The 25,141-nt window shown below is 38.6% G+C and overlaps 1 protein-coding gene across 2 annotated transcripts; it reads left to right on the top strand.

Moving 5' to 3' along the window:
• Positions 1-775: 775 nt before the first annotated feature.
• LOC148840716 (ubiquitin-conjugating enzyme E2 D2) lies at positions 776-23,648 on the top strand. 2 transcript variants are annotated; one of them, XM_088923219.1, is made up of 8 exons: positions 776-1,128; positions 17,977-18,040; positions 18,130-18,161; positions 18,246-18,323; positions 18,828-18,933; positions 19,854-19,947; positions 20,229-20,278; positions 22,735-23,648. In XM_088923219.1, the coding sequence occupies exons 1-7, from the start codon at positions 1,105-1,107 to the stop codon at positions 20,275-20,277; spliced, it is 447 nt and encodes a 148-aa protein (XP_088779345.1). In that variant the 5' UTR covers positions 776-1,104; the 3' UTR covers position 20,278; positions 22,735-23,648. The 2 variants fall into 2 exon arrangements, with proteins under 2 accessions (XP_088779345.1, XP_088779353.1); XM_088923227.1 differs by lacking the exon at positions 20,229-20,278 and having other exon boundaries at positions 779-1,128.
• Positions 23,649-25,141: the final 1,493 nt, after the last annotated feature.

The raw sequence follows: 25,141 nt of genomic DNA, 5'->3' as shown, positions 1-25,141 counted from the left end.
GAATATTGACCCTAGTTTCAGTGTGTGTGTTTGTAAGTTTGTGTTCCCTGTAATGGACAGGTGTCCCATCCAGGGTGCATCCCGCCTTGCACCTATTGCTTGCTGGGATAGGCTTCTGTTCCTGCTATCCTGTGTTAGATAAAGCGATTGGAAGATAGATGGATGTTATTTTATTCTATAAGCATATAGAATATGGGGCAGAGTGGTGGCACTGTGGCTAAGGATCTGTGCCTGTGGCTGGAAGGTTGCCGGCTCAAATCCCACGGCTGGCAGAGGAATCCTGCTCCGTTGGGCCCGTGAGTAAGGCCCTTAACCCCAACTGCTCCAGGGGCGCCGTATAAATGGCTGACCCTGCGCTCTGACCCCAAGCTTCTCTCTCCCTGTCTGTGTGCCTGTGTGTCTCAAGGAGAGCAAGCTGGGGTATGCGAAAAGACAAATTACTAATGCAAGAAACTGTATGTGGCTAATAAAGTGACCTTATCTAATTTTAAGCATTCTGAGTTGTAACAGATTGATTGATTGACCTGTGAAAAATATTTTAACATGGGTTCTTAGAAAAGAGAAAGCATTTGTTCAGGGGATTGCCGTGACGCTAATGTATAGTTAATATGGGTTGCCTTTCCCAAAATTATCCAAGAGAAAACAGTCTGAGTATTGTAGCTGTGTCCTTCCCGTCCGACAGAAGAGAGGGACTAATTTCTCTGACGCTGTGGTGCGGCAGGGGGCGGAGTGATACGGCAGAGGTGGGCCGGCTCAGCAGGGTGTGTGTAGTTCCGGCCGCGGCGGCCATCTTGTGGAGCAGAAGCGCGAGGGAGAGGGACGGAGGAGCTGGCAGGACCGGCGGCTGTAATCGGGAGCGAGCGAGTGATCATTGAGGCCAGCTACTGGTGATCACAGAGTGGTTTGTCGGTTTTTTCGGCTTTTTTGTGGTCGCCTCCAACAGAGTGGGCCCCCCGGGGACGAAAGCGTGGCATCTTATTTTTTTTAATTTTTATTTTTACCTTCTCCCTCACTCAACACTCACACACCCGCTGGCGATTTGGACTGAGAAGACGTTTTGCTGCTGCTCCTTCGGTAACCGACCCGTGAGAGAGAGAGAGAGAGATGGCGCTGAAGCGAATCCACAAGGTAAAGTAGGATCGCAAACCCTGTGTTGGCCGTGGTGATGTGTATGTGTGTGTCTGGGGGGGGGGTTAATCGTGTCCACGGCTTGGTCCACGGTGTGGCCCGTTTCCTGCGCTGCGGCGCCGCGCTGGCGCTGGGTTTCCTCGGCGTAGCCGGGATTCGCAGGACACGGCAGATTCCCAGGCAGCTGTCCTCCCCCCCACCAGGCCCGGCCTTGCCCCCTGCCTGGCGTGTAATGGCGGTGTGTTTCTGGTTTGTGGGAAGATGGTGGCCGCTCGGTTTGAGCTCCGTTCGCTGTATGTTATGTAACCTGGTGTCTCTCTCTTTCTCTTTCTTCCCCCCCCCCCTCCCCCCTTGCTTTGGCCGGGCAATCGCTCTGCCAGTGTGACCCCTGGGCCCCCAGGGCGAGTGGTCCTGGCCGGGGAGGGGTGCCGGTGTGCTGGCTGGGTGTACGGGCAGCGATCCCGGCTGGATCGCGGGGTCGGGGCCGCTCTCTGCCTCATCGGCAGCCGTGACCGGAGAGGAGGCTTCTTTTGTTGGTTTGGCGATGTTGGTTCTGGGTGTACGTGTGGCCCTTTCCCTGGGACAAAGTGGTTAATCGGCCGCATGTCTCTCTTTATCTCTTTTTGTTTTGTTAAAAGAACCGCATTGCATTTTTTATTTATTTTTTTAAAATGGCGGCTCTGACGGGTCCCGTCAGTGTCAAGTAGCTACAGCGCATTTGAGCAAAAACGTAATGAGCGAATAATTCATGAAAGCACATCACAAAGGGCTGCTGGCGACATTGCGCTGGGGCAGTAAAAGGAAAGAAATGGACAATCTGGCCCTCTAAACCGGGTTTTATCGACAGAAAACGGCCCTGGTGGGCGCTAGCCCCTGTGACATCCAGTCTGCGACGGGGCTGCTTCCCGATTGCTTTTCCAACCGTGTGTAGGGTGGAGCATGTTTTTACTGTTAACGTGAGAAAATGTCTCGGATGTAACTCACTCAGCCCCTTACGAAGTCGTGATTAATACCACTGGCATGGTCTAGAAGGATCTGGACCTAGCAGAGATGTGGGGAAGAAACACTCCCGTTTTCGCTAAACATGTTACTGTATAGATATGGTGCCTGAAACTCAAAGTTTGTTTTAGATAGAAATATCTTACCCCCCCCCCCCATTATAGTTCATTGCCAACTTTTCCAAATGTGCTCTATCGGCCCCCTGTGACGGGGCTGGTGGCAGAGCGCTTTAATGTGGAGGCCGCGACGAATACGTCTGGCAGGTTCTCGTTCTTCTCGTTACAAAGTGCTCTTTTGAAAACACGACTTTAAGGTGGAATGAGAGCTCTGTAATCGTAATCTAACCGATGAGCATGTGGCTTGTTGCTTTGCTCGGTTTGTCAAGGTTAAGGTTACCAGTGATGACCAGCATTAGTAGCACAGCACCTTAACTAGGCCGATTTTACTTAATCCCTGGTCGTGTCCTTTCTTTAGAAATTTTTCTCCTAGAGCATTTTTCTTGGCGTTAGTGGCCTGTTTAAAGAGATTGGGTATCACTTCCTCCTAGTTAACAGGAATTGTATGCTGTGTTCAGACTGCACAGGGAGATTCCAGATACAGTAATCAAGTTATGTAACACCTGCATAAAGGTAACCAGGCATCGCCTCTTTAAATAATTCAGACTTGTTCGCCGATGGACACTTAAGGTAACCTAAACTATTCAGGGTTTTGCTAGTCTCTGTGGGAATCAGTTGTAATGTCTTTGTCTTTTTTCCACTCTTTGAGACAGGCTGTATTAACTAGTTTAATAGTTTTGTCTCATTGAAATTTAATCCCATTTGACTTCCTTATCTGGAAAATGGGTATAGGCAACCTGAGATGCACAAATATAGATTGTACTAAAAATAAGAGGGATGTTTTTTTCCGGTCCTGTGATATATATATAAAATTTTTCTTCAGTGACTTTAATTTGTTCCTTTTCACTTGGAAGAATGGATCCAAATTTGTGGAGCTGAATACGTTTTTGGTAGTCTTCAGTGAGCTTTTAGGATAACATCTTAACAAAAACGGGCACTGCTGCTGAAAGTAGAATGAAATATGCCAATTTGTTAAATTATCCAGAGCAAGATAGGTTAAATGTTCACTATTAGAAACTAATAAGCTGTTTTACATACCCTGTGGTGCTTGTGAGCAGGTAGTGTCAGAATAGGTTTTTCATACAGTCCTTCACACATGCCCAAATAGCTGTATTTGTAAGTGAGAAATTCTCATTAAAATGTCACCAGAAGGATAAAGGAAGAACAAAGTATTTTTCCAGTGGTAGCTTTATATAGCTATACAATTAGATTTGCCCCTCCTCCCAAATTATATCCAGCTTGTTTTAACACAAAACCTGCTACAACTGGAACTGTATTCTTACATTTAAAAGCAGACGATTGTCTGGAAGTGGTTTAAAAAAGTTTTTTAAATCTCATTTCTACCGTTTATTTTTAAATTTCATGGCAAGTGTCGTGTCATTTTGTCTGTATAACAGTAATCAGTTTTCATTGATTTCACAGTTTTCACCGGAAAAAGGCTCCACAGCCGAAACATTGTTTCCTTTCTTCTCTTTTCAGCATGGCATAAACCTTTACTTGTTCCTCGTTAGTTTTCATTGATGTCAGTCAGGTAGTTTATTCTGTTCTCAAAAACAAGGTACTTCAAGATGCCATTGATTTTCCTCCATCTGCCAGTAGTTGCATATCTTGCGACCATACATGTAATTTCAGATCTATCCCCATGAACTCTGCAGCTCCTGTATGACAATATTTTTTATTACTTTCTTTTTACAGACAAGAAAGAGCAGTAGAAGCTAATTGTAAGTTGGTTGTAGCAGTAAAGTTAAAAATCCCACTACGATTAGGCTGTATGTTGATCAGTAAATATAGTTTGCTTGGTACATTTGTTGAGTGTCCATTATCTGGATCAAGATAGTTTCTTTGCCCTGAAAAATGAAGTATAACAATTTCCTCATAGAAATGTGCCTAGTGTAGTCTACTGATGTTTTTTTCCTATGTATTCCTTATAGTCTTTGAATATTTCCCTCCAAGTTCAATTTAAGTATTTTAAATGGTGCGACAACATAGCCCTTGCGAAGTGTTATGGGTAGTGTACTGGAAACATGCTGAAAAATGTATTTCAGTACCACAAAAATGTCCAAGATAAAGGCTCTTAATTGTTGACTTCTGTGCAGGTATATAGGTAAGGATTTCAGAACCTCTTTGAAGTACATGCTGGATACTGGACTGGATTGTGTCTGAAAGAACCTGGGAGTCTGTGTAGTTGCCAGTCTGTATATTTTTGCTAAAAATGCATTTAACGGAAGTAGCAAAATACAATAGGTGTGATTGCTGTTCAGTCTATGTTGAATTTCTCTTACAGAGAGCTCTGAAGGTTAGCAAGTGTTATTTAGTTCCAGCATTCAAATTCTCTTGACATCAAGAAACGAGAGCGTTCTGCAGAGAACCCCATTTACATTCAGACAACCCGTTTAATAGTCTTTCTTAAATAAGTCTATTCAAATTAAGCATAAAAAAAGTTTAAATTCATTTGGATCCTGTTTTTTTTTCCCCAAAGCCCAACTTTTAGATTCTGCTTTGTTTTACCCATCATGTAGCCTTATACTGTTTTACAAATTCTCTAAGCCCTCAAGCCTTGTATGCCTCTGTGCTGCCTTGTTCATTTGCGTTAGCATCACATTTCTACTTGTGAAGTGTTTTGATGACTTTGTCCACACCATTCTACAACCTGATCCCAGTAGAAATAGATTTAAACTTGTATGACTTTAATACAACTGCTGGGCAGAGTTTGTAAAAGTAGTTACTCCCATTCACTGCATTGTCGGTTGAACTCTCTGCTACTTGACTATCGACCATTTCCCAAATCACTATTTTCACAAATTACACAATTACACAAATGTCTTGTGTACATTTCATGCTGTATTATTTTATCAATCCATTCTATGTTCTGTAATGTGCTTCTGTGGGTTTTTTTCTGAAGCTTGCCTTTTTTCTGTTTTTAGGTTTTGTGTACCTCTACTACAAAATGTTTCATTAAAGAGATGCATTGCAAAAGTTGTCTAGATTTTTCATCATTTGCTGTAAAGCTATTGTTAGAAATAGGGTGTTACAAAAGAGAGTTACTGAAATAGACAGAGCAGGATAATCAATAATTAAAATAATTACCCCCCCAAATTGTAAAAGATATGCCAAGGAAATACCAGAGTGGTTGGTATATTTAGAGACACCTGTGTTTTGTTCCCTAGCATAGCTTTGGTGAAAAGAGTAACCAAATCAGGCAATCTGGGATAAACACATTTATTAATAGTGACAATACTAGACACACAACATAATCATACAAGTTAGCTTTAACATAGAGATAATCCTGCCTTCAAAACTGAGCAGAATATGGCTTACTACTAAGATAATGGGGGACTGTATTCCTATTTAAAAATGCATCCACTAATCAGGAAATCCCATTTTAACCTAGGGATTCTTTATACAGGATAACAGGGTTTCCTAAACAAGGTTCAAATCCTGAACTCAGATCCATCTTTATGGTTGATTCTGAACAAGGCCCTGGCACCTCTGGTGGATCCTTTTTCTCTGTGTTCTTCTGCCTGTTTCTCTCTGACTGTCTTTTCTTTCCTGGACTAAAGATTTACAAAAAAACAGTTAATTAAGGGAAACCTTTTAATTCCTTTGATCAGAGTGTCTCTGATGTTGACTCCCCATTGTAGCACAGTTATGTTAATGTGGTATTGATACCAGTTTTCAGGACACATACAAGATGTGAACTTTGTCATTTCTTTCTGCCACATCAAAAAAATACTGAGCATTAAAGGAAATATTAAAACTGCAATATTTATAAAGCAGGAAATATATATTTTTTGTAGAAGATAAACTGACATTTCATGTGCACATACATGACATTGGCCTTTTGTCAACAACAGGGGATCTAGTGTGAAATGCAGTTGCAGCATGAGTATGCATTATTCTGCTGACATGTTGTCACTCTAAGCTGAGCCTTCAGAAAGGGCAGCAAGTGAGATCCCAGAACTTGATTAGTATAGTACCATGCAGTCAGGTAGCCATCATGTCACTACAAGTAGAGATCTGTAGAGTTGTTCTTGTCTAGAACCTCATACTTTGACCTCTCCAGTGATTTGATTTGGTCTGTATTACCCAACAATCAGAGTATTGTTGTGTATGTCTGAATCACATTTCCTTACCTGCGTCAAGATGGTCTCTGAAAAACTTGTTAATGAGGACTTGGCTACGGTGCTGTTGACTCCAACTACAGTGACTTAATCCAGTCTCTAGAGTACTGGTTGCACAGAGCTGTTGGACTTTTGATAAGTAAGGCAAATAATCAGTTTTTTCTTTGTTTACCAGGGTTTATATTAAATGTTTTAAACGGGCTCATTACCTTGTTCAATAAACACTTGCTAATTTGTTTAGTTTTGTGAAGTCACTTGAGTTTGTCTCAGTCATGTAAGAGCAGTTAATATAAAAAAAAATCGTTATACTCTTCTAAAACCATAACTACAGAAATAGTAATAAGTTTGTTTAGATGCTCGGTATATTTTCCCCAACATTTCAGGCTCTAGTGGCATTGGTTTACAAAAACCAAACGCATTTCTGAAGGTTTTGTTGTGCAAAGCTTGCTGCATTGCACGTCAGCGTTTCCTAGACCTTTCTGGTCATTGTTCCCATATGTAGAAGATCGTTGCTCTTGGGTTATGCTGAAGGTTATGTGACAAGTCGTTCTGCTTGTAACAAGGAGTAAGCAATTGCAGCTCATTTTAAAATTCAGTGTGACTGGGGTTATGTTAGTGTTAAAAAGCTGAATAAGTATGTTGACTGTAATTCAGGGAGAAGCTCTGTTAGAAGCTGGGGTTAGTCTGTAAGTAGTGTCTGAATTATAGATGCTGATCAGCAGTGATGAATCTAGAACCAGTGAGTGGATTGAGGGTCAGAAATGTGGATCAATGACATTTCTTTAAATTTCATAACCAATACCAGGTGCATCCTACTGCGGTCCTAGATTCGATGCTCACAGTTGTTTTAGTGTTGCATTAAGTGTGAATTTGATTCAAGAGCTGAAAAGTGACAAAGCGACTATTTTTTATATGCTACATATATTGAAATAGTAAATACACAATTTTTAATGTTGTGAAATTGTTGGTCATTGTCATGTAATGTCATAGTGTAAAAATGAGATTGCAGTTTATTTCCCTTGCCTAGGCTGTTGCTCAAATCCAGTGTCCAGCCATGTATATTTGTTAAATATACATATTTAACATATGTGTGGGTATTTTTGTTTTTGGTGGAAGTATGAGTCCAGTATAATTTTTATCTGCTATTTTTCCTTTAAGCACACTTTAGCGCAATCGCTCTACTTAAATATCTTTCAGGTCCCTGATCACTATTTTCATCAGAGGCAGCGCTGCTTTTCGAAATATCCTTTCCATTGAAAACAGTTCTTGTATAAATGTACGAGTACTATCGTCATGATAATAGGATTGCTGTTGCAGGTAGTGTATGAAAATGTATCCCCTTTGTGCTCACAAGATTATCAGAAATGGCAAGACAACTGCAGCAGTTACTTTTACCAGATTTCTTCCTGTATTTGCCAATAGATATAATTCTTTGTAAATGTAGACCCTTTATACACAAATGCTTATGGCCTTTGGGGCTTGCCTTTTGGAGAGGTGCTTGTAAGAATCATAGATTCCACATATTTGTCATGTTTTGTGCAGGGAGAGCCCTCACAAATATTGTTCTGATTCTCGATTGTATTACCACTTCACCATTTTCAAAACATTCATTATGAGCATTTGGTGAAGGAGCTTATGATTATTACAGGAGAAGGCCCTAGATTATGATGTAACATTTTTAGGGTGGTATTTTCAACCTTATACACCTTATACACCTTTGCGTCATATAGATTGCCTGAAGACTAGGTACATTTTTACATGCTCTTGTGCTTTTAGTATAGTATGCATGAATATGCATCCGGTTCACTTTGGATTAACAAATACATTGTCATACTGCTTTGGTTAGCAATGACAGCACACAATTGTAATATTTGAGAAATAGTAAGTCTGTATTATGCTACATTAAAAATAGACAGGTGCAGGATGTAATTCGTCTGCTCAAAAAGATTTGAGCAAAAAAAAAATTTCTGATTCTGAAGCCATATGCAATTGAACAGATTACGCAGGGGGAGCATAGCAGTGGCTATGTCCATTTCAGCTGTCACTTGTTAATGTGTATTCATTTTGAAAATTCTGAAATCTTCCAGCTCCAAAGAACTGCAGGCTGTCAAACCCGATGCATTATTGCAGGACGAGAGCTTTCGAGAGTGGTTTTATTTCAGCAGAGCTGCTAAACATACAGAAAGAAAAGAGGAGAGACCAGAAAAAGAAACAATAACACCCAGGCCTATGGGGTGCAATCATTAGATAATGGCTGTTCATAAGCTTTTAAAAGCTTGTTTAATGATTGTGCATCATACATACAAAAAATGTTTAGGCAATATAATTTGCTGCTCTTATCAAAATCTAAGAAGCCTAAAATAAAATGTCAGTTACTGGTGCCTTACTTGGCGAAGAAAGATGTTGCATCAAGGATATTCAGTTTATTAATTCATCTGAATTTGTCAGATCTAATGTGCGGGGATTCTTCTGAGTAAATAATTCTGTGATGTTTTTAAATCGGTGATTTACACAAAAGGGCCTTTTTATCCACTCTCCATAACAAAGGGGAATGTTTTTAAAACAGCTCTACTGCATTTAATAGCACATATATGGTCTTGTGTACATGTAATTGAGCAAGCAGACCTTGTAAAACCCGATACAGCTAACCATATACACTAATGTAGTGAAACCTCATGGCTGTTGCTCAACACTACAGCAAGTATAATCGATTTACTGTGTAGTAATAGCTGTAGCAATATATGTTAATGAGGTTCTCCATGTATAAAAACAAGATATTCCATTATGGGAACACCCATTCAGGAAGCAGTTATAGTTTCTTAATATTGTATTCTGTGGCACCTGTAATGTGCTTTTTCTTTATACTATAACAATGTGTAACGTTATACCAGCTGTAAATTTAAAGTTTCATTATCCAGTGAACTGTCACTGCATCAATTTTTGTATTCACTGCCAGGAAGTTTTGCATAAAGTAAATCTTAAGGAAGGTTCCATGTGGGGTATAAACATATTTTGTAAGCGCGAACATTATCTGGCTCATCGCTGGTAGTTTTCCCAGAAATTCTGGTTTTGCATGCAGGTAGATGTTTTCTCTGGAGAATCCTCACTCGTGTGATATGTGGTCTTGGAGGCAGTTTGACCTTGAAACCAATTGCTTTACCTCAGTAGATGCAGGGGAGGTTCTCTCAAAGCTTGTTGTGCCACTTTGCTTAAGTGTTGTTGCTGTTTCAAAAGAGCAGTACATCCAGTTCCAAGCTGTTTGGGTTAGGCATATTCCTGTATGTAGTAAGTGCCCCTTTCAGATTTGATATTTTATGTTTAGTGCCAAATAGTTGAAACACTCTGGCGTAACAGTTGAAATCTGACTCACTATTCACCTTTTGGAAGCAGGGTAACACAAAGATGACATTTCAAAAATCATCTTCTGTTCCAAATGCTTCAGAGTTCATATTACAGACAATACTATCATTTTTAGTTTCTTCGTGAGCATTCATCAGAAGATGATGAACTTTTTTTTCTTTTCTCATGGTTGTCCTGCAGCTTTTAAGCTCAAGTCAGCTGAGGTTTGAGTTGTCAGGATGTGGTAAATGTAAGCATTGGCAGCTGTCAAGAAAATGTTTTCTGTGAGTCACAGTGATTCCTTGCTTTCAGCAAAGACTTGGTGTTAACTTGGTGTACAAGATATGGTGAAGTTCCTGCTTGCGAACCAACAAAATCAAGATTTAGGAGCCCATTTAGTTATTCATCTGTATATGTGCTACTTCAGTAATTGGTGGTTGATTGCACTCAGTTTTGCATTCTGGACAGCAGAACCTTGTGCTTGTTTACATACTTGAAATCCACTACAAATCCAGTGATGCTGTGTGTTTCATTTCTTTTGTAGCAGTAGCTGCTGACCACAACCTGAATCAGACAGGTAAACGAATCAGCTCTGCTTCAGCTGTATAGGCAGCAGAATCTTATCTTCTGGCTGATTTCAAGGGCTGGTACATTTCGGGCAATGCTGCTTCTGCAAAACAGTTGCCAGCAGAGAGGGTGAATATAACACCAGTGCAATATTAAAAAAAAAAAGGTTAATTCCCTAAGAAACATAAAAACAAATGGCCAGGAATCAGAAACTTTGAAGACTTGTATAATATCGGACTGACCCCAAATTTCTACCAGTTTAGGTACTATAGCATCACTTAATTTCGGATTATTGATATGGTTTGTGATCCTGTGAAGAAGAAAACTTGTTAGCAGAATTATATCCTCTTTTATTAAGAACATAATTGAGGTTACATCCAAGATAAGACTGTTCTGCCCCACCAACTCTTGGTAGTGAGTCGCTAATTGATCTGAGGAACTCATCCAGCCATTTCCTGAAAAAAGCTAGGATATCTGCTTCTAACACATGGCTGAAAACCTTTACAGCCCTGTTAAAACTTCCTGATATGGACTGTTCGTCTCAAAGCTTGCGTGCTTCTTTAATCTTCTGGAGTCCCTTGCTTACAGCATGTTCCTTTTTTTTTTTGTCAGTGCCAGTGCTGACCTCAGCTCTCCAAGAACAATAGTACATCCTCTTCATCCCTGTATTTAATTGCTGTTTTTTTTCCTCCCATGTTAGCATCCGACCATAGGCTTGTATTTGCCTTTCTGCCTTATGTGTGCATGATTCCTTAAATTCAGTGCCACACTAAAACTGAGCTATAAGGCCGGAAACTAGCATCTTTTAGCAAGTGAGCCATTGCGCCATATTTACATTGCTTGATTTGTCAGAACCCACCACGGATTTGTTTCCATTTAGTGTACACATCCCTTTAATTCAGTGTCCAGATTTATCTAAAATTTGTACAAAACTAAAACGCAGAACATTAAGTATTGTGTACTGTGATGAAATGTCAGTAGCCCTTTGATTAGTAAGGATCTGGACACCAGATTATAAAACAGGTACCTGGCAGCTGCTGTTTACATGCTTTTCTTGCGTGATTAGTATATATAATCATTATTAAGATAATGATTTGTTCCTTTTTTAAATTTAGAGTGCTTCCCTTTAGTGGAGAGGGGATAGACCTAAATTAGGAGCATCTCTAGAGTGAGAGGGAGAGAACAAATAGGATCTTCTCCTGCGTCAGAGCTTTGAAGCATGAGGGTCTGTCTGTTTTACTTCCTGGATAAAAATGTTGGCTGAATCCGCTGATGACCATGATATTTTTCTGCAGAAAATGTTTTGATTGGATTTGTTCCTCAAACCTAATGAGGCTTAAATTGTGTTTTTAGAAGGAAAGAACAGAAAGGCTAAAGAATTTTGGTTTTATGATCTTTGGCTTTATGGCATTAGCAATTGCAATATCAGGTAAAAAAAAAAGGTCCAGTAACCAGTATTGTGGGTTTAAAGTGAGTTATCGTGCATAAACACAAGGTTGATCAAGAAAATTAAAATGCATACTTCAAAAGATGCTTACATGTTTAGGGGGTTAGTTGTTGAGAACAATCCCCTGATGATTTTTAGTCATTTTCATGCAGTGCTGTGTATCAGTTTAACTTGACCTTTTGAGAAGTCATTTCTGAAAATCATCTTTACATGTTTGACAGCAGTGGCAAATTGACAGACCTCTGCAGGGTTTTTCAACTTTCCCGTTGTTGAAATGTTCCTCTGGTAGAATTTTTCCGGATAACCACAATTATGGAGAAAAATTCTGTATTTTCTGTAAATTCTTGCTACAAAAGATTTGGGTTTAAACCACATAAGCAAACAATGGTAATGAAGATACATCAGCTTTAAATTGGACATCTTAAATCAGAATCTGTTTTTGCTTTCTTCAATGTATAAATCGTTGAGAAAATTTTAAGCACGCCTCTTGAAAACCAATACATCAAGTAGAAATAATCCTTTTCAGAAATGCCCAGTTTCACATGCTGTACACCACTGTGATAAATGAGGATTCCACTAGTTGGAAGATTAAATAAAACAGGTAGCATCCTGGGGGATTTAAGACACAGCACAAGATCTGAGAAAGTCCCACTTTTTTTACATTTTTTTTTACATTCGGTGTTTAATGTACCGAAAGATCTCCATAAGGGCTGATCAGTAATAGTTTGTCAATTTATCGTGCAAAATCACAATTTCATCATCATGTGCATTTGTGTTAATGTACCGTACAGTTTTTGTCATTTTTATGTGTCCTTCATGACCTGTCTGAGCTCTTCAATCTGGTTTTACATATTGTCAGTCCATGAGGACTGTCAGTCCATGAGGAATCCTGTGGTAAAACAAGTAATGGAATAGCCCAGGTTAGATTTTTAGTTCTGCTGGCCCACATGATGCCAAGATTCCCTAATCATTGTGCATACAGCTCTTCCCATCTTTACCTTGCCTTGGACAATGTTGGCATTAAATTCAGTTGTTTTCAGAGGAATGCTGGTTAGTGCCTTTTCTTCTGTGACCTCCCCCCACTTTGTTTACAAAGAACACTGCTTCTAATGCAGGGAGTATAATGATAATAATGATAATGTTGCTTTATTAGCCCTATACAATTTCTTGCATTAGGAATTCGTCTTTTCTCATACCCCAGCTTGCTCTCCATGAGACACAGACACACAGACAGGGAGAGAAGCTTGGGGTCAGAGCACAGGGTCAGCCATTGTACAGCGCCCCTGGAGCAGTTGGGGTTAAGGGCCTTGCTCAGGGGCCCAACGGAGTAGGATTCCTCTGCTGGCTGCGGGATTTGAACTGGCAACCTTTCTGTCACAGGCACAGATCCTTAGTCACAGAGCCACCGCTCCGCCCTAGTATCTGATATAATACACGTCAGAGCCCTGCCATGATCAAATGAGCCGACTTGGCATTGAGAGAACTGATCTATGACTACAGGCACAGCGTGGAGGAAACCCATCCATTTGCAACCTGTCCTTGTGCATCCTGGGAGTTGTAATGTTTATAATAAGAACATGGTGTTGTGAAATTGATCCTTCAGCAGTGTTCATTTGGCTATTCACAGCTTTTAAAGAAGTATTAAAAACCTTATACTCAGTGGCCAAATTTTATTTGGTTTTCACATCTGCCTTAATGCTTCTGCAAATATTTCCTAAAGTGGTACTTCATAGAACCTAGTAGAATTCAATAAATCATAGGATACTTGGACAAAAGTGTTGGTTTCATTATTCAAATTTTTGCATGATATAAACAAACGGGGGTGGCACAGTGGTTAGCATCGTTGCTTCACAACACTGGGGCCCTGGGTTCTGTTCCAGACCTGGGGTGCTATCTGTGTGGAGTTTGTATGTTCAGCCCATCTTCATCTCCCAAGATATACTGGAAGGTTAATTGGCTTTAGGGAAAATTGTCCCTGGTGCGAATCCCGTGTTTTTTTGTATGCCCTGCAATGGACTGGCGTCCTATCCAGGGTGTATCCCATCTTGTGCCCGTTGTGTTCCAGGATAGGCTCTGGATCTCCTGTGACCCTGAATTGGAAGAGGTTGTTAGAAAATGTATGGATAAACAAATGGGGAGAGGTATCCTGACAGTATTTGTCAAGTGTGAAATGGGTTTGTCCTATATTCTTGGGTATAGCGCTCTAGGTTAAGATCCATTATCAGTGCTCAGCTTGACTAACATGCTTAGTTCTTTGTTAGTTTCAGGGTACAAGTCCTTTATTCGTTCTTTATTAAAGAAATCAGACAAAATAATTGGAGTAACGCATACAATGCAAGCATATATGTTCTTAAAGGAATGTGCATATGATGTTAATGCATATAAATTTCGCTCTGAATCTGCAACCTCAGCTGTAATTATTAAAAGGGAAATTTGATGATGTATTCTTGTATTTGTATGTTGTCTGATTTAGTTTTTTTTTCTTAATTGGATTTATATAGAATTCCTGATGTTTGTGGGTTTTTATAGTGACAGGGAAATTAATGCATTTCAAAGGCAACTGGTTTTATTTTTAAGCCAGTCTGTAGGTCTTTTTCTGCATAAGGGAACTTGGAAAGGTTTATTCCATGCTGAAAGGAAGAGTGACAACGTTTCGGCTGTCGAGCCTTCTTTAGATAGTGTCTCCACAGCTGAAGCATCTTTTTCTTTTAGCATGGAATAACCTTTACCTGTTTCACTGCAGCCTGTGCATGCTGATGCAGCTACCATTTCATCAACTTTAGGGTGAAAGGAGTTGCTGGAAATATAGCATCTAAGATTTTTGGCCTTTTTGGTATCTAATAGGCAGTGCATTTCTTAGTCACTAGTAATTTTGTTGTACAACTCAACTACATGTTTCAAGCCATTATTTCTTTAAACAGCCACATGTAACATTATGAACCATTCAGGCTTCATAAAAAGTCTGTTCTCCCTCTAGAATAGCACTTCAGTATAAAGGTGATTTTGATTTTTAGGGGAAAAATGTTCACAAAAGGAGCAGAAGTTTAGTGCACTGACCTAAGTAACATTGGTGTTCCTAAACACCATTTGTCTTTGACTTTCTTGTAATGTACAGATTTTATCTTCAGCCAGTGACTGATACTGCACCATATAAACAAATTCTGAAATATTTCAGCTCTTTCTGCATTACACCAACTTCCTCTTGCTACATATGTGGGGATAAGCAGAAAGGGTTAGTTGCCTCTGCTTTTGATGTCTGCTGTGTGAAATTGAAAGAGCAATCTTAAAAACCCACTGTTTTATATTTCAGGTCAGAGCAGCTGGTTTCTGGCATTGGTTTAACACCATAAACTCTGGCAGCAGCTGCTGTATTTGCATTAACATTAAACTCTTCTTGATCATAAGACCTAGAGGCACTGTTGCACCTACGTCAGTTCACACCAAAATTCAGCTACCGGTACCTACAATTTTTCATTGTCATGTGTGAAATATCACAGTTTTCAGATCAGTGTGAGTGCATCTCAGATTATGGGACTTAAATTTGGTTGAAAAGGTTAAACTAAAGGGGAATACTGATGCTGTGTGTGATGCTACCTTGGCACACAGCAGAGAATAAGCTCTGCAGCTAGTGTTCACTCTTTGAAACTGAAACATTTTAATGTTAAAAGCACCATTACTTTGTTTTTTGTTTACTTTGATCTAAAATCCAGATTTACCTGCAAATGTAGAAGGACATTTGAAGCCAGATAAAAAAAAATCAAACTTGAAATCATCTGGCATTGAACCACAGTTTACCTTTCCAGGCATGAAATCTGTCAAATGCAAAATGACATTTTATGTGAAATTGATCTTAATAAACAGGTGGAAGCTGTTTAAGGTTACCCAGGGCAGGCGAAGGTCTAAGTTCTAGTAGAGTCGGCACTGACCTTTTGACACTTTTGAGAGGTGGGTCCGATTTTGTTTTCCACTGCTACACAGAAGAACGGGCTCTGTCCACACAACTTCCTTCTTCTTTGGTTTTGCGTCACATTCTTGAAAGCCCGACATCTCTACATTTTCACTTTGTTGATTTAAATATTAAACAAATGTGACCTTTTAGAATGACACTGCAAATTCAGGTAAAATAGTCAAATGAGTCTCTTCAAAGTCCTAGTAGGTAGGACTACCTACTGTAGGTGATACTGGCTAATCTGTCACATACTTAGTAGGGAGTCCACCTGCAAGTGACAGTGCATAGGAGCTGCTACGTATGTGAGAAGTGTCACCTTGTCCTCCCGTGCAAAAGAAATGGAGAGCAATTGGTTTGAAACCTCACTAGCCATGCTGCTGACGGTGCAACAAAAATATTAGTGAATGTAATGAAAACATTTGATTTTTAGCAATGTTTTTTTTATTCACACTGTTCAGAGCAAAGGTGTTGCAGAGCAAGGTTTAATTCAGAGGTGGAGGCATCTTTGACTTGCTGGTTGTGTTGGCGTGCTTTCAGTGCAAAGAACTGTGGAAACTATACCGCACGCAGGTGCCCTGATGAAAAGGGGTTTTGTTGTTTTTTTTTCTTTCCTCCTTCAGAAAAAAAGTGCCATAAATTATTTTTTTGCGGGGGAGGGCGGCTGTCAGCTGTAGAAAGAAATGGCCTGAGTTGAGCGCAGGGTAGTTGCAGTGAAAGCTGGGCATTGTTGGTACAGTGAACAGAATTGAGCAGTTGACTCTCACTGCTTAGGTTACAAGTTTGGAGATGTTTATTTGATTTCATTTGTCATATAAAAGTTAATTATCCCTGTGTCTGCACGCATTCTTTTACTGCTGGTTGAACTCAGCGTCTGGGTGGTTATCTTCATGGATTCTGAAATTAGCTGCTGCTTTTCCTTCCCATTTGAACAGGACAGTGAATTAAAACACTGAAGTAGCTGTGCTGTTTCGTGTTTCTATTTTAAGGGCACCAACATCACGCCACTAAAAAGCCCCATGTAATAAAGTATTTGTAGTTCTTTGTTTCATGTCTAACGTTTTAGACTTGATGGGCCACATTGACGTCATTGGTAAAATGAAATTTCAGTTGAGTGTATTTTTGTATGTAAAATCAGACTGAAAAGAGAGTAGGGTGTTCTAATGAATTTGCTTAAGACTTGATGAGGCACATATCTTTTGTTATTCTTACTCGTGGGTTTATTACAGCATAGATTTGTCATGCTGGTTAAGATTTATTTCGTTCTCTTCAAACAATGCTAGGTAATATATAAGCAAAGAAAAGGGGTAAGACTGTCCGAAAACCCTTTTATAAAGCTTCATACGGTAGCCAGTGCAACATTGCAATTTATAGGTGAGCTGTGCTTATATGGGGTATCTTTAGTACTAATACCAACATTGTCTTTGTTTACGGTTTTACAGTTTATGCTGCAATAGTAATTTCTAAAATATAATATTTCCTTGTATTCAAGTCTTGCATGATTTCAGGATTGTATGTCACACAAATGAGTCCTGTGTTAAAAGATCATTTATGTTGAAAATCATTTTTCTCATAATGCAGACTTCACTTGACATGAGAAATGGTTTTAAAAGTCTACATTTTCAATTCCTACCATTGCTTTAGTACAGCATTAGCATAGATGATTTTGTCTAGGATTTAATGCTTTGAAGAAGGTGAAGGCAAGCTAGCATTAATTCCTTTAGATGCTCTACTGGTAGGTTTACTTTTTCTGCCTGAATTCATTTTTGGCTTGCCACTGGACTATCAGTCTGAGACAGATGTAACACTCCTATGATGACTGATCTGACAAACGTGGGGCCTGCCAGCATTCCTATTCACGTGTGTCTAAAAATTGTATTCCGTCAGGCCGCCAGAACATTAAACATTGTACAATATATTGTACAAAAAACAGAAAATGTACATTTTCTGTTTAATATAAATCTGGTTGCCTACTACTGTTTGTTGATATTTAGTGAATAAGGAAAATTGGTGTACTGTACCTTTTAAATTTATTAAAATCAATCCCCCCAATACTAGGACAAAGTACTATATCTTAGTATTTAATCATCAAATTTGCAGTTTCATAGATGTAACTGTCACAGCCATTAAGATGTGATGTAGAGCTTTATAGTTCTGGTGAACTAAAATTTAGAAGGACTTTTGCTAAAAAAAGAATTACATTTTAACTACACTGCAGATCTCAGTTCTTCTGCTAATTTTGGAATGTGCCAGCTACATAAAAGAACAATGTGTTGTGCCACTACGAGTCTGACAGTATCATTTTTTTTTCAGGAGCTAAACGACTTGGCACGAGACCCACCAGCACAGTGTTCAGCGGGTCCAGTTGGAGATGACAGTAAGTTTTTTTTTTACTGAGCATTTTTTTTAATTCAAAACGATCGAGTTTGTTCTGCCCCTTTCAACTTTCTTTTTTTTATTTTTTAGTGTTTCATTGGCAAGCCACAATCATGGGACCTGTAAGTACTTAACATTTACATGTTTTTAGTTTTAAAATGTTTTTTTTTTGTCTAGCCCTTTGATTGTCACATTTTCTTCCACAGAATGACAGTCCATATCAAGGTGGTGTTTTCTTCTTGACAATTCACTTTCCTACAGACTACCCTTTCAAACCTCCTAAGGTGAGTACTGCAATTAGATTAATAATTGACGATTAGGGCTACAATTTTGCCTTAGGTATTTTTAGTAGAAGAGTAGTTTTTTACTCAGATTTACCTAGAGCTTTCCACAATTCAGGCTGTTGTATATTGCTAGGTTGTCTGATTGAGCTTGGCATTTCACAAGAGGAAATCAATCTCTTCGTAGTCCGTGCTGCAAATGGGTAACAAACACTTCAGAGCTATTTTAGCAAGATTTGGAAAGCTATAATTTCAGCTTTTGTGCCAGAATTCCACAATGTCAAGGCAGGAAAGGAAGGTGAGCAAATAAATGTTACTGTTTAGTAAAGGCAAAAGGCATTTTGTTTGAGCATATTATTGGTGAAATGAATGGTGAACTTGGCCACTTTTGTTGACCTTTCGAATAGGAGGAGAATAGTAACATTTCTTTCTACTTTGTACAGCATTTTATACAAATAAAAAAGGAACAACTGCTCCTTCAATTAAAAGTTTGCTTTTGTTTTTCAGGTCGCCTTTACCACAAGAATTTATCACCCAAATATTAACAGTAATGGCAGCATCTGCCTCGATATTCTAAGATCACAGTGGTCTCCTGCATTAACTATTTCTAAAGGTAAGGGTTTGAACACTGAATTGGACTTTTTGATATTTCTTGGATAATGTCAGTATTGTGTATTAAAGAGTAACATTTATGGTTTTAAATCCTAAAATTAGGGCTTGAAACTGCTTAAGTACAGTTTAGTCATGATTACCAGGTTTTTATGTCAATAGTGATGTAGTATGGGTTATAAAATGAACACTGTGTCAGAAGGAACAGAATACTTCTGAAATACTTCTGAAAAATTTTCATAATTAAATCGTTTGGCTAGTTTTACTGGTATCTGGGAAGAATTTAGTATTCATGTGGCTTATAAATAGTGTAGTCAGTAAGTATTTGGACAGTGACATTTTTTGTTGTGTTGGCTCTGTACTCCAGCACACTGGTTTTGAAATGAAGTTAAAGTGCAGAATGTCAGCTTTAATTCGAGGGTATTTACATCTATATTGGGTGAACCCTATAGGAATCGCAGCGCTTTTTATACATAGTCCTGCATAATTCTGCACTTTAACCTCACAGTCATTGTTTCATTTCAAATCCAATGTGCGAGGGTACAGAGCCAAAATAACAAAAATTATCACTGTACAAATACTTTCGGACTGCAATTTATTAGTTCAAACAGTTTTTTGGAGTTGCCTTTTTTTTCCTCCCATTAACTTTCTATTAAGTTTGATAGTGCAGAGTTGTATTCTTCAGACAGGGTAATACAGAAAGTGCATTGTGACTTTTTATCTAATAAGAATTTATAACAAGATGACCTGTTTATAGTCCTCTTCAACTGGTTTACCTTTTACTCATTTCCATTTACTTTCCATTTCTGTGCTGAAAGATGGAGCAGTCCTTGTCCTGTCTCTGTATATTGCCACATTGTTTTAGTTGTACCTTTTAATCCTCCTACAATGGAAACTTTAATACTGAAACATCTTCTCTTGCAGTTCTTTTGTCCATTTGTTCTCTGTTATGTGATCCAAACCCAGATGATCCTTTAGTGCCAGAGATTGCACGCATCTACAAAACAGATAGGGAAAAGTGAGTATATGTTCACTTTTCATACTCTTATAGTAGTCCTACCTTTGAGAGGAATTGTTGAAACTGGGAAATACTTCCTGCTGTATTTTAATCTTTGTTATAGGAGATCAGGGAAGTCATGCTTTAGTTTTTTTAGGGCAAGACTGAAATTACATGGCTTTGTTATTTAAAGTGTGTGTAAAATTTTAATTTCCATTTTAAAGCAGTTTTTGTGTTAATATCCTTAGAAGGTCAAGGAAATAGAAGTATCAACATGACATGGCAACCTTCTGCTTTATTAGGTATAATAGACTAGCAAGGGAGTGGACAGAGAAATATGCAATGCTTTAGGGTAAGATCACCAAGCATCTTGGTGTGAGGTCACTTGCACTGCTGCATGAAAGCAACCTCACTCTTCTAAACTAACCAAGCAAGGCTTAAACACTTTGGGCTGTAATGGATTAACTGCTTGGAGACGTGATTGTGGTGTTTGATATCAGGGAGGCTTATGTTCAATAAACACTTGAAAACCAGGGTTTTTTACTAGCTTCCATTAGCCTGGTGGGTTTCAGGTCAACTTATTTGGTGTATTTCCTTAATATGTCAAAAGGAACTATGAAAAGTATGAATAAAAAGACATTGATTTTAGACTAGATCTTGCATATCTAAATCTATCAGATATTTGACTTTTTTCTTGATTTTAATCTACCAAAAGAAGCTCATTTTAGGAGTAATTTAATTTAATATCAGTTCATCTTTGGGAAAGGAATCTGTAAAAGGATAATCACACTATGGTGCTTTTTCATTTTAAGTACTGCATATTGTTGTTTTTTTCCCCTATTTTGTTCATCGGGACAGCAGTTTAGCTTGCACCCAATACATAACAGAATAGCAATCCTAGTCGAATCTGATCCCATAGTGAGTCGGGTAATTTTTGTCCAGCAATTAGACCTGTATACTTTATCTTGCTGTGACTTTGCTTTATTCAATTGTTTTCACAATTGCGAAAGGGGATATTCAGTCTTGTGTATAGTATAGAGTATAAACTGAATAAAATGCTGTGTGAATACGAATGAAACTGCTGTAAAAAATGTTTGTCTCTAAGAAATGAATGTTTGTTTCTTGTAGTCACACTCATTTAAGGTCTTTGTGCTTTGGGAATTCTATACCAAATACATAGGCTATTTTACATTAGCCTCTTGTCCAAAATATGTATGGATTTGTTCAGATTCCAATAAGTCAGCCTTTTCCCCTCTTATCCCATTTTTCTCCTTTATCTCTCTATAAAATCGGTATGAGGTCAGTTTTTTTCTCAGTACTCTCTTGCAGGACAGAAGAAGCAACCTTACTCTGCAAAAGAGTAGAGATGGGCTATAGTGTCCTTTCCAAGACCTAACATTAATAAATGCGAATCCAAAGCCATTTTTGATTTTTGAATAACTTCTGTTTTGGTTACAGAAATGTGATAGACCCACAAAACAAAAGCCATTGGGAAGTGTCTAGGAATTGTAAGGTAGTTTTAAAAATTTGGAATTTCCACTGTGGCAGTGATGGATGCTTTGGTTTGATCAGAGGTGCCAAGTACCACCTACAAGTCATCTCCTCATAGGCATCCCAGAAATTCTCAATGACCAACATGAGCACACGTGCGCGCACACACTCATATACACATACAGTAAATATTATAATAAACTTTATTTGATATAGCACCTTTAAAGGTGGCTTCTCAAAGCGCTTTACAGAAAAAAAACAGGAACAACGACAATTAAAAATAAACAATAAAGCACAATTTCAGTGAGAGGGGTAAGCCTGTTTAGTTGAGCAGAGCAGATGTGAATTGTATCAAGGCTCGACCAACGAATTCACAACAGAGTCTAACGGATTTTAAATCGTCAGGCAAATTGATGACATCTACAGACTCATCTAATTGCAGTGAAAAGCATCTGCTCATCTTAACACGTTCTATCAACGTACTTTTGATATAATCCGCCATATCAATAATTCTATGAGTGGCTGTGTCTTTCAGAGGGGGCAGCAGGTCGAGCTGTTTAGCAGCTTTTTCTCCACACACGTGTCAGCTCTTTTGCCAACGGTAAATAAGGTTCGTCAAAAATAGTGTGGGGCATACCTGCTTTAGCAATCCGCAAGCTTGCATTTTTCTTCCGTCTCAGAAGTTACAAGAAGTTTTTATTTCTTGCGCATAGGAGTGAAACACAGAGACGCTCTGTGTATTTTTCTCAAATTAACCTAGAACAGTTCTTAAATATTTTTCTGTTATCTATCACGCTTTCCTGTGCTCACAAGATTGCCAGCGTTCACAGGAATGCATAGAAATGTGTGCTACGCTTACAACATTGGCATTGTTCCAAAGTCACGCACATTCTCCTACCTATTTGCTGGTCTGTACCTTTTCAGTTTATTTTACCACTGCAACCACTTGAGCCAGGAGATATAACAATATAATACTTCTGAGGTTGTAAGGGTCATTCAGTGAAGTGGAAGAGATCTTAGATCTACTACTGATCTGACAAGGCATGTTGGCAGGAATACTAGACAGATTTATTTTGTTATTATTTTTGTTTTTGTTTGGTTTGAACCTGAAGCAAAATGTCAGATTGTGCTTATAGACCTCAGCACGTGAAAATTACAGTTTGGCAAACTAATCTTCAGGTCGCTGGTTTGAACAAGTTGCAAAACGTACTACTGCTCCAGCACAGCTTGCAGCAGATGGTTATAAAATGGGTAATTCTGCTCTTTAATGCTTTCTGTTGTGGTTTTGTTTAGATTGTGCTTTTTATCTTCACACAGGTACAACAGAATAGCCCGGGAATGGACTCAGAAGTATGCAATGTGATGCTACCTTGTGGAAGTCGGAACAACCTGCATTATAGCTGGAATAAACTTTAAATTACTGGTTTCTTTGGTTATCGTATTTGGCTGCTCCCCTTATCAGACCATATCTTTTTTTTTTTGCCCTCCCCTCCCCCCCCTTCCCCCCATTCATTCACATGCTCTTATGAGAAGATAGTCTCTCCAGCTTGGACAAGACCAGCTTTCTGAATTTCTAAAGTAGTTCTCATCAAAAATCGCCCAAGGTTCTGAACTCTTTAATGGAGCATGTGTCCGTAAATGGCCAATGTACCTTCACAGCCCCTTGGTTATGAGACTAAAAGTGTGCCTCATTGCTCTAACACACTGAAGATGCCAGCGAAAAAAAGGATGCTCCATGTGCAGTCAGCCTCATCTGATCAGGATCACCACATTGCTGGATAGCATCCATCTTTTTGTAAGCTTTTCTGCTAGTGTTAGAGACCTGAGGTCTATGAAAATGTATTTTATGCTCATAACTGACAGCGTGAGTGAAGTATTGCTGCAGAGTGTATAAGCATCAGCAGTACAGAAAATAATGCTGTATTTTATGCATGTTAATAAAGGAATAACCTGTTTATGTTCTGCAGAGAATGGAGATTTGGGGGTGGGAGGGGTGGGATGGGGGATACTCCTAAGTCCCCTACTAGGGTCAGAACATTTTGTAATTTTTTTCATTTTTTTTCTTTTCTGTTTTGTTTTTAGAAGTCGGGAGCTATTAGTTAATCTATCTTCCACAACACTGTTTTCTGTAGCACTGAATAAATGATGCAAAGCTCTCAATGGTTGACCGATCAACTAATAGCTCTGCTAGTTATTGATTTATTTTTCCTCAATAAAGTTACATAAACCAATATCACATAGCCTGTTTCCATTTGTATAATGCTGATAAGTCAACATCAAAATTGGTTAAATTCTTCAGCTGATGCTCTAGTCATTCTTAGAATCAAGTTGTTAAGCAATTTGTAGATTTTTGGACTCATGCTGTATTTGAACAATTTTTTAATGCATTTTTTTAAGGTTACTAAAATTCACATGGATACAACTTGTATATAACCCATAGGAATATTCAATCCAGAACTTGTCTCAATATCCTCACTTATTTGCAGAAACCAGTAGGACACTAAATAGACTAGATCTTTGTTTTTTTAGGTAACTATAATACTATACCGACGGGGGAAAGTACATAGTGCTACACTAATTCTATTTTCCAAATTTTTTTAGCGATGTACTATGTTCAAAATTCCTCCATTGTACAGTGTGCCGCCTTACGTTTGTGTGCATATGTTCCTATGTTTGATGCAGTATATGTACATTATATATTTAGATACTCGTAGACTCACATAGTTTTCTGTAGACATGCATTGTAGTATTATCTTGTCAGTCTGTAATAGGCACCGGAACAGTAGAGGATGGTGCTCTCTGACAGCTGCTGTTTCCAGTCTGTTGCACTAGCCTCTATTATCAGTGTTACACCTTTCTTGAGCTTCCTTTACTGCTTTTTGTTTGATCCTCAGGGGATTATAATTCTTTTGAAAACGCAAGTAATGCCCTTAGGTTGATTTGGGTTCTGCGTTGGCGACGGTTCAAAATTTTAAAAAGAATTTGCATACAAATATCTTTTTCTTTAAAAAAGTACTTGTTTCTACTGGAGTACCTTTAAATTCATATGGTACAAATTTTGTGGAATTATAATTGAATAGCAGCAGCAGAATTCTGAAGGAGCCTGGAATTTTAATAGCTGAAAATACTGTACTTCTGCCCATGTGTTTTGTTACACCACACTAAAGTAATGGTACAGCTGTGCATACTTTCACTTTCATAAACAGCAAGTGTGCATATATAAAATGGCATTTCAAAATTTCTTGTAGAGGTGCTTTAATTTTTATTGTTACACAAGACAAATGTTGGCAGTAACAAGGTATTAAAATGGAGCTATCTGGAAATATTCCGGAATACTGAGAATTATCCTGCAGCATCAAATGTTTGACAGATGTCTAATAGCTTCTGTTTTCAGCTCTCCACATGAGACACTTAGTGAAATCAGTTCATATTGCAGAAACTAGTCCTCATTTGCTAAAGAGGGCTCTCCTATTCCAGCATACTCCAGTTCAACTTGGAGAAGTTCTGGTACTTTTTTGATGTATTAATATGACAAGGTCTTATGTTCCATGCATTTATTCATAAACTTAATTTCAAAGATAACTTGATGTTTCACAGATACAGAAGGTTACCAAAATACATTGTCAAACCTTTAACATGTTTAGATGAGTAGCCCCTGTATTTGCCTTTAAGTAATTGCAGTGACTTTGCAAGACTTTGGTAACATGGCTATAAATGTAATGAC

This window comes from Atractosteus spatula, chromosome 1 (assembly GCF_055471065.1).
Source record: "Atractosteus spatula isolate fAtrSpa1 chromosome 1, fAtrSpa1.hap1, whole genome shotgun sequence".
In the NCBI taxonomy this organism is placed as follows: domain Eukaryota; kingdom Metazoa; phylum Chordata; class Actinopteri; order Semionotiformes; family Lepisosteidae; genus Atractosteus; species Atractosteus spatula.
The sequence above is the reverse complement of the archived record's forward strand: the minus strand, read 5'-3'. Positions and strand labels throughout refer to the sequence as shown.

What these genes read in the sequence shown, in the direction of transcription:
- LOC148840716 (XM_088923219.1), top strand. Translation starts at nt 1,105, where the DNA reads ATGGCGCTGAAGCGAATCCACAAG. An exon ending in CGCTGAAGCGAATCCACAAG is followed by an intron (nt 1,129 to 17,976) that starts GTAAAGTAGGAT and finishes TTTTTTTTTCAG; the next exon opens with GAGCTAAACGACTTGGCACG. An exon ending in AAGCCACAATCATGGGACCT is followed by an intron (nt 18,162 to 18,245) that starts GTAAGTACTTAA and finishes TTTCTTCCACAG; the next exon opens with AATGACAGTCCATATCAAGG.